General features: G+C 30.5%; 1 protein-coding gene across 4 annotated transcripts; it reads right to left on the minus strand.

The window, feature by feature from the left end:
* Window positions 1–4,489: 4,489 nt before the first annotated feature.
* On the minus strand, window positions 4,490–9,266 carry LOC106758054 (AT-rich interactive domain-containing protein 1). 4 transcript variants are annotated; one of them, XM_014640960.2, is made up of 3 exons: window positions 9,043–9,266; window positions 7,259–8,413; window positions 4,490–5,809 (listed from the first exon to the last, which is right to left on the minus strand). In XM_014640960.2, the coding sequence occupies exons 2-3, from the start codon at window positions 8,336–8,338 to the stop codon at window positions 4,943–4,945; spliced, it is 1,947 nt and encodes a 648-aa protein (XP_014496446.1). In that variant the 5' UTR covers window positions 8,339–8,413; window positions 9,043–9,266; the 3' UTR covers window positions 4,490–4,942. The 4 variants fall into 4 exon arrangements, with proteins under 4 accessions (XP_014496446.1, XP_014496447.1, XP_022635627.1 ...); XM_014640961.2 differs by lacking the exon at window positions 9,043–9,266 and having other exon boundaries at window positions 7,259–7,584; window positions 7,687–8,984; XM_022779906.1 differs by lacking the exon at window positions 9,043–9,266 and adding an exon at window positions 8,659–8,981.
* Between the last annotated feature and the right edge of the window lie 712 nt (window positions 9,267–9,978).

Consider the following 9,978-nt stretch of genomic DNA (forward strand, 5'->3'; position numbering starts at 1 on the left):
TTTCGTATTATGTTAATATAACTTATATATACATGTATCATATTTTTTTAATTCCTAACACCCTAAATTTGTGATAGGCACCTATTTAAACTTATCTAAATGGATTTTATCAATTATATAGTGCTTCTACAGTTGTTTAGGATTGAATTTAACTTCAAAACATCGCATCCTATGGCTTATGGACTCTAACTCAATTCTGTCATTTTTAATGTGTTTTTGTTCAATTTTATTTGCTTAACAAGTCACAACTGACTTGTCTAAACTGCCCGAACAGATCAAATGCACTCATTACCCCAAATGCACAAATCACCATCCAAATAGCTTACAATGCTCCCTCTTTTCCCAACCCAACACAACCCAATTTCCTTGTTGGTTATATAACTAGCCTATTATTTTTAGTTCCCTGATTCCCAAAGTTATACATCCCCTCTCACATAATCTAAGGCTACACTCAACCCATTTTTCCCATCAAATCAGTATCACCCCCAACTTATTCCAGCAACCAGATTCATCAAATTCCTTCAGAGCACATCACAATCAATATATAAACAGGAATCATTCCAAAGATCATCATTTCAGTCAAATTAGGCGCATACTAAGTTAAACACTTAAGGACAGTAACAACACATGCTCACAATATATCACATATTTAATTCAACATGCATAATCACTCAAAACAGATTCATCAGGTCTTACCAAACGGGATGTGTAGAACCAAAATACAGTTTAAATTCACATAGCAATTCAGATTTCTCAAGCAGTCACTTCGCAACAAATAAAATAAAAGTATAAGTAGCTCCCCTTAACTGGTGGGTTGCTCAACACAGTTCACAGACGCTCTAACAGTGACCCCTCACACCGCGCAAAACTGGACAGAACCAGATAAAACGGAGAAATTGATGGATAGATGTGGAGCTCTCTATGCCAGGAACGAAAGCACCAAAACAAGATTTTGACGGTGGAATTTTCTGGAAAGCTAGAGAGAAGGCAGAGAAAAATTTTGATTAAGGCACAAGGGTTCTTTTAGAGAGAGAAAGGAATTTGCAGAATGGAAATCTAACTTCTGAAATGAAAAGGCCTTCCCTTCTAAAGCTGAAGCTCCCCTAAAGTTATGGGCCTGGCTGCCTATTCATAAGGCCCAATGGCCTTAAGCTTATTTTCAGGTCCTTACAATGATGACATTATTAGAGGATTAAACATAGAGATTTTGACATTTCAATTTATGTTTTACAATATTTTTACGAACAATATTTCTATGAATTTGTGTATTTGAATTTATATAATTTTGTTATCTTATTTGAATTAAGATGTTATTTATATTTTTTTCATACAAAATAAACTCTTACGAGTTTACTGGACTCTCATGAGTTTAAATAAACTCTCGAATTTGACAACCTTAAAAAACAAAAAAAAAAAATATCCAAAAAATATTATATACTATCAACAAATATAGCAACTTAACATTTATATATTAAATCAATAAGATAATAACAACAATACAATATTTTATCTAGTTAACTAAATATTTTGTTCATATATAATATTAAAAAGATTTTATAACATAATCAATCAAACAAAATTTAGTCATATATTATAATATATGATAATTACATCAATAAATATCTCTTAAAATATTATTTAGCAATTTTTAAATTAATAATGCTAAATGAGCATGATTCAACCATGCTGCTTGATATATTTATTAGACTCTAGTAAACTATATAACAAAATTATCTAAACAATAATAAAAAAGTTAAATTTTTTTCTATATTGCGAATATATTATTTAGCAAAAGATTATATATATATATATATATATATATATATATATATAAACTAGAAATAAACTTGCATAGATTGAATGTGATGGATTTATGGGAAAATGTTCGTTTTTATTATTATTATCATTTTATATTATTTTAGGTCAATTTGGTAATTTTCATTATTTATATATTAAAACATTGTTCATTTTATCCTATCCGTTAAATTCTATCCAAACTTTAATAAACTTTAGGTTTAAACCCTTTTTTTGTTTCTAAGTTAAATTCTGATGTTCAGTTTAGTCTCCGCTCTTAAAAATGTCGACCTTTAGTCCTTATGATATGAAAATTGTATTAAATCAGTCATATTCGTTAACAAATCACAAATTTTTCATTAAGTGATTTGTTGTTTATAACACCTTCCGTTAACAAATCACAAAATATTGGATATCTAGGTTTGAAAACTTATGATCTATTATTCATTAAGTGCTGTCATGAGGACTAATTTGATACATTTTTATATCATAGGGACTAAAGGTTGACATTTTTAAAAGCGGAGACTAAACTGAACATCAAAACCTAACTTAGAGACTAAAAGAGGATTTAAACCTAAACTTTACATATAAATTCATTCTTAATCACTTCTAAATCTATTAAAAAAATAACATACAATTTACTTTAAAATCCCTCTAAATTCATTCAATTTTTTCTTTCTCAAATCACCTTCCTCAACTGAAACACCCTAAATGTTTACTAGATTACGTCTATCTTAAATGTCCAAATGCTTGCCTTTATCTTAATACAACTTAGAATTTTATTATGTCAGTGTAAAAGATAATCTAATATCAAAATCAATAAAGTTCACCAATTCTAATAATTAATATTTATTAAATATCATGATCTATCTCAAATTTGTATTTATTTCATTCTACTAATTTTGTTCTTGAAATTTGATTATAATGGAAATGTCAATAATAAAAAATCAAAGACTTAAAATGTTGAATTCATGGAATTTAAAAAACAATACGAATCTTCATGGCTCCACATGGGAGATTTCTTCTTCCACCTCCAAAATTTCTTCCTGTACCTCATAAGCAAAATGAAAAGACAAATACCTTCATTTTCTTTCCTCTTCCTCCATCCACCACATCTTTATACTTTCCAACATCTTCACCCTCATCTTCTGTCACATTTACCTCTACCCCTTCTTCTTCCTTCAGCCCCTTCTTTGAATAAAGTATGTGCATAATTCATTCAAGCACAGTGTGTCCCTTTATTCTTCCTTCAGAGTTCAATTTTTTTTGTTTTCTCATTATTTATTTCGTTATCCCCAGATTTGTTTCGAAAGGTTACTTTCTATACCACTTCACATTGTTCTTTACATCACTACATTTTAAAAAAATTCCAAAGTTATTCTTTATATTTTAAAAAATTATACATTCATACTTCTTTTTGTCAACAGATTTCAAAATCTGTTGAAAAATAAATTCTTTAACGAATTTTAAAATCCGTTGAAAAAAAACTTCAACAAATTTTGACATCCGTTAAAAGATTCTTCAAACCTTCAACGATTTTCAAAATTGTTAAAATTTTTAAAAAATCTTTCAAAAAATATTAAAATCCGTTGAAGAAATTTTCTTTCAACAGATGTCAAAATTTACTATGAAATTTTTCAAAATCTATTTAAAAAATTTCCAAATTATTTTAACAAATTTTGAAATCCGTTAAAAAAAATATTTTTAATATGTAATGATGTAAGAAACAATGTAAGGTGATATAGGAAGTAACCTTTGTTTCATTTGGTGAATAGTCTATCAACGTTAAAAGAAGGTTTAAATCATTTTTTGGTCCCTAAGTTAAGTTCTGATGTTCAGTTTAGTCTCCGCTTTTAAAAATGTCAACCTTTAGTCCCTATGATATAAAAAATATATCAAATCAGTCCTATCCGTTAACAAATCACAAGTTTTTCATTAAGTGTTAACAAATCACAAAATATTAAATACCTAAGTATGAAAACTTGTGATTTGTTGTTCATTAAGTGTTGTTATGAGAACTGATTTAATACATTTTTCATATCATAGAAACTAAATGTTAATATTTTTAAAAACAGAAACTAAACTGAACATCAGAACTTAACTTAAGGATAAAAGAAATTTAAACCTTAAAAGTAATACGGATTACACAATTGGACAATCTGAATTAACATTTCTGATTATACAATCCAAAATATAATTTACATTATGAATTATACAATCAATCCGATATATAATTTACATTACAGACTGTCTTTTAAAATTGAATTGCAATTGCTCAATTCAAAATATAAAATTGTATTATGAATTGTATAATTCAAATTTACAACTAGCATGACAGGACAAGAAAGATCTTGACAAGTATTTGTGCAAAGAATATATTTTAGCAAACATAGATAGAACACAGGACTCATTGACGAAAAATAAAAATAAAAAAGATAAATGTAAAGTTCCAAAAATGGCTGTTATTCCCATTAGTATTGTGTAGCCTAATATTGAATATAAACTTTTATTTGGTATATTAGTGAAGGCAATCTCCAAATTTGATTAAAAAGTAATACTAAAAACATAAAGAATCTACACAAAAATTGTCTGTAAAAGAAAAATGTAACATAATAAAGTTGCATATACTTGAGCCAAAACAACATGTATATGACTGCCAAAAACATTTTGATAGAAATTTGCATGAATGAAAGGCTGAAATTCAAATAAGACTTAGTATTTCTTCATGAAATTCTACAATGAAATGTAGCCCCATATATTCATGATGTTGTTCTTTGAACTTTAAAGTAACCCTTGTCAAAAACTGGTGAAAATAAAATGAGGGAAGAGAGTAGTACCTGTGGCTGTAACATATTACAGCCAACAGATAGAAGACATGTCTCAAAATGGAGGCATGTAAAACTAAAAGCAGCTCCAACTGTCAGATTTTCATAGTTGTTGGCAAGGCTTCAAAAAACATCTTTCATGTCCTAAATTGATCCTACACAAAAGAACCAATCTTTTAGGTTCCATTTTCCACTTCCAAAATCAATGGTTGTTCCAAATTCTACGGAGAGAAAGACCCATTGATTCTAAAAATTGTGGCAGCAAAATAAGCACAAAATTGTCAATGCACATTCTCGATAAAGATCGAGAGGTGACTGACCATTCACTTGCTATTTGACCTTTTGCCAGTGGATTTTTTGGGTGATAACAAGGTGAGGTTGCGTGATTTTGGTGTTTGATGTCCAAACACTTTCCTCAATGGTGTGAACTCTGATTCATCATCATCACTATCAATGTTATCTGGAGTATGCCTGTTCTGATATGCTCTCTGCTGCAGAAGAAAGACATTGAAATAGTAGCAGACCAAATCTTCTCTGCTCTTCTTAGGAAATGTTTTAAAGAGATGATCCCAAAAACATTTATCAAGTGAAGCAGGGTTTGATTTCACCACATCTCTGAACTTCTTCTCATCCTCATCTGTCCAAGAACTACTAACTTCTTCACCTACCATGTCTAATCTCCATTGGAAAAAAGCCTCCCCCAGCTCCATCTTAACTTTAGACCTTTTCTCACCAACATGAAACCGGACACACTCAACAGAACCTTGTACTGGGCAGCCACATGAATCTTGTCTTCCTTTTCCAATCGGGTCCCTTTCAATAAGACACGATTTTGAATTTACAAATTTTGGAGGCCATATTTGGGTCCCCAACCACTTAGAATCACTCTCACAAGTTATGCCAGTCCATTCTGGCACTTCAGCTTGATGATTTGGCCCCACAGGGATGTGCACCCGGGCATATTTATCAAGACTACAGGAGTCATGTAACTTCTTATCAACAACATTTTCAGATCGAGAACTTGAGGTTCTCTCCAAATTTCCACGAGCTTTTGTTTTCGACGAAGTCGAGGAGACTCCATCAGATGTAGATGTTCCCAATAAAGACTTCTCTTCACACTTCAACCTCTTTCTAAAATTGTACAATGCCTCAACGCGATCATCGTACATGGAAGGATGCATTTTCTGACTCTACAAAATGGCATAACATTTTGGTTTTAATTTGACACCAGAGTTCTCTTTTCAATTTTCAATAGAAACATGGACACAAAACACAACACTACACTCTAAACCATCTAATGTAAAATAAATAGGACACAAAACAACATAGACCCACGCACAAGAGAGAAAGAAACTTAAATGAAACTAAATTTAAGCAGCATAACAAAAGATTTAAATTGATTATCAATATTTGTATAGTCTTGATTGAAATAAAGAAAATAATTTAACAGACGATTTTGCACACAACTAAAATAGTGCCAGCAAACGCTTTTTACCTTATAAATAAATAATTTATCACACTAAAATATAAATATTAAAGTTTGAACTAAGCAATAAGATATCAACAATAATAAGTTCTTTCTATAACAAAGATTTAAAAAGAAGTCAAAAGATTGAATTGCTTTGAGATAAATTTAAAAGTTGAAGAATTAGAATTATGTAGTAAGATACTAATGAATTCTCACAATAAATAAGATATTGACAAATCTAGTAAATTTGGAATAAGATAAAAATAGAATTTTTAAATTTTCTGAAGTAACTTGTTCTTCTTAATGTATGGGCAAGAAAATTATGAGAAATTAATTTTGATGAAGCATAAGTGTCCGGTAAATGATACCAATATGAATTTAATCACTAACTTTGAAAACAGTATAGTAAGATGACCGCTATTTTAAAAACTATAATACTAACTAAATAATTTATATTGCAAAAATACACATAAATACTTAAAAAATAAAACAAAAACTGAAAACTATACATATTCATGATAATAATAAGTCATAGTTTACAAACTGACCATCAATCTATAAGCTACAACAATATAGTAATGAAGTTGTAAAAAAAATATGATGGTATGATTAATAGAAAAAGAACACAACAAATTAGATTACAAAATTAGCAGAATGTGAACTACAATAATGGGTGGAGGAAGCCTAAAGAAAAATGAAAGAATGAAAATAACAGTCCTATAGTGAGTGAAGGAATAGATGTCAAATAGAGGTAAGCTTTTGAAGTATATTTTTACCTAAAAGAAACCCCAAAATATGGGTTTCTGAAGCCTAAATTTGAGTAGTTTCTATATAGTAATTATGAACAAACAAATACATCAGTAAATTATAGGAAAAATAATGTAGAAGAACAGCATCCATGATTTACACATATAAATATAATAATTATAATGCCAATAGCAAAAGGGCCTAAACCAGAAAATATTGACAATAGTTACCAAACAGAAAAAATACATAAAGGCATCTATTTAATTAGATAATCGGGGAAATAAATTTATCAAAAAATTATAAAGATTTATTTTCATGACGTATGGTCTCAACAAAAAATAATGGCATAGAACTCGGTACTATATTCCATAATTCATTAATGATCTGCATGACAAACAAAGAGAACATGGTAGTTTCATATTACCTGCCAACTAAGTTGTTCATTGGCTGTCTCAAAATCTTTCTTTAGAAAGACTGCTTCTCGAAACAACAAAGCCTGCTTCCAGATCTCTTGACTACTGCAAGACTTCCACTTAGACTTCTCAGGAATCGAACCAACTGCAGGATCACAAGGATTTTTAGCAATGCTGTTAATCCAAATTAGCATTTCTGACACAGACTCTCTCTTCCTCTTGTGACCAAATTTCTTTTTATCAACACTAGATGGATCCAATATCAAGACTTCACTATCGTCATCATCATCTTTATTGTTGCTCTTGCTTCCATCTGACAATCTAAGCATGTCACTTTCTGCATCGGATGCATCCACAGTTAATAATTTGCTCTCATCAAACTCTTCTGGTGTATCCATTTCAGTATTAAATCCGCAAAATTTTACCACAATAGGCTCACCCTTGTCGTGGTCCTCCAGCATGTCCAAATCAACAAGTTCCGGCCTTCTAACTTTCTTGGCCTCATTGAAATCTGGATTCACCCCGTTCACCCTATTAGTACCACCAAACTTCCTCCCCTCTAGATAGTCACATACATTATCATATTCATTCCCATTAGAATTTGTATTCTTGTCTTTCACACTATTACTACCACATGACTTACTCCTATCTATATACTTATAAGCACTCTCCTGTTCAGCCCCATTGGACTCTGGTTTCACACACTTGACTCTATTACTACCACTGAGCTTCCTACCATCCGGACAGCCACACTCCCTCCTCTCATGTTCATCTCCTACCTCCTCCTCACCAGAATCGTCCAACATGGATTCAGTGTGTGCCTCCATCAAATGCTTCTGAAACTTAACTCTATCACCCTCTAAACCATATTCAGCAAACTTGCCACCAGCAACATTCTTCAAACATGTCTCTAGAGCACTTAAGTGTTTGCTGTAAACATGTTCCACATCGGAACCAACCTTCACACCCAATCCATACTCTTCCCCCACCAAATCCCACAGCCTATTCTTACAAACAGCATCATAACCACCTTTCTTCTTCACCACCATGAAAAGTTTATACAAATCCAAAGGGTCTCCGTTACCCATCATTGTAGACACGGATCTGTTTCAGAAACAACCCACCAAGGAATTTATCAAAACAGCATGCACCCTTATCAGATAAACCTACAAACACATTTGCATTATCAGCTTCAACTTCAAACTAATTAAGGGGGATTTAGCTAGATCAAAGAAAATTCCATCAACAAACCACACCATCCTGCTATGGTTATCACATTCAAGTTATAAAAACAAAACAAATGATCATGTAAAGGCTCCATTTTTATTCCCCCACCGCCAACCAAAAACAAAACATAAAGAAGGAAACCTAGGTATACAAGCCTTCAAGGCTGAGAACTGAAAAAGGGTACCGAAGGAAACTAAGTGCTTTCTCTATCTACATCGTGAGAGAAAGGGGGAGAGGAAGGGACAGAAAATTTTCGGAGTCCCGCGCTTTGTTTATGAAGCTAAAAGTCTATATAAATTGCAGATAGTGTTATTTTGGAAGAATGAAGGAGGGGCCAAAGTTCAAGTTTTGAACAGATGCAGACCCTCTTCTTCAAAATCCATGAGGGTTTATGAAAATCTGAAAATGAAAATAGCTTCGGAAAATTAAAATAACAAAAGGGTTTTCAGAAATTTGAGGGCAAAAAATATTTGTGAAACGGAGGATTCTTAATTTTTGATAGGAAGTAAAAATAGATAAAAATAAAGAGTTTTCATTGAAAGTGAAAAAGAAAGAAAGAAAGACATACCAGTGTCTATAAAGAAAAACTTGAGAGAATGCTTCCACAACCAACCTAATGTGACCTCACTTGTGGTTTAGCACCACCAACTTGTCCCTTAATTTGCCAAATCCCAATGCTATTGCATTTTCTTTTCTTTTCTCTAAATCTCTTTTTCACTCTTTCTCTCCTTTTTTTTTCAAAAAGAAAATATGTGGAGAGAGAAGGAGAAGAAAGAAGAATTTGGAGAGTTTTACTTTTTCATAGAATGAAGGTTTTTTTTATAGAGAGAAGAATCATGTAAAACTATCATTTTATATTATTTTATTTGGTGTGGTTTCATTAACCATGGTTAATATTTAACTTAGGATAGGTTGAGTTGAATTTTAAATAGATGCATAGTGGTTTGTTTTTAGAGATTAAAAAAATAAATGATAAAAGGATAAATAATTAATCAAAGTGTATCATCAACACAAATTGGGTGCTATTCAAAGTTGTTGACTATTAATGATATTTATGATTTCTTTTATTTTAAGAAAATATAAATACTAATTATTTATTACTTTCTCAATTTTGATTTACATATAAATAAGATTGTGGTATTTTTTGTAAGGAAAGCAATAAAATTTGGTAGTATATAACTAAGATTTTTTTTTCTCAATTTATAAAAAGATAATTTGGTATTAAAAATATACAAAATTCAATACAATATTTTTTGAATAAGATTTTTGATAAATTTCAAGTTACTTTTTAGTGAAATATACAAATAGTAAATGGTAAAACCATCAAGTAGTCCTATATTATCTCTATTCTTTACATTTGAAGGAGATATAGATATTCATTTATAATATTTTGTGATTTTTTTCACCAATGATTTGATTATAATGAACTTTTAATTAAACCAATATAATAACTTCAAACTTATTGTTGAAATTCAATAGTAATAATGAGAAAATATTAACTTAT

Source organism: Vigna radiata, chromosome 4 (assembly GCF_000741045.1).
Source record: "Vigna radiata var. radiata cultivar VC1973A chromosome 4, Vradiata_ver6, whole genome shotgun sequence".
Taxonomy (NCBI): Eukaryota; Viridiplantae; Streptophyta; class Magnoliopsida; order Fabales; family Fabaceae; genus Vigna; species Vigna radiata.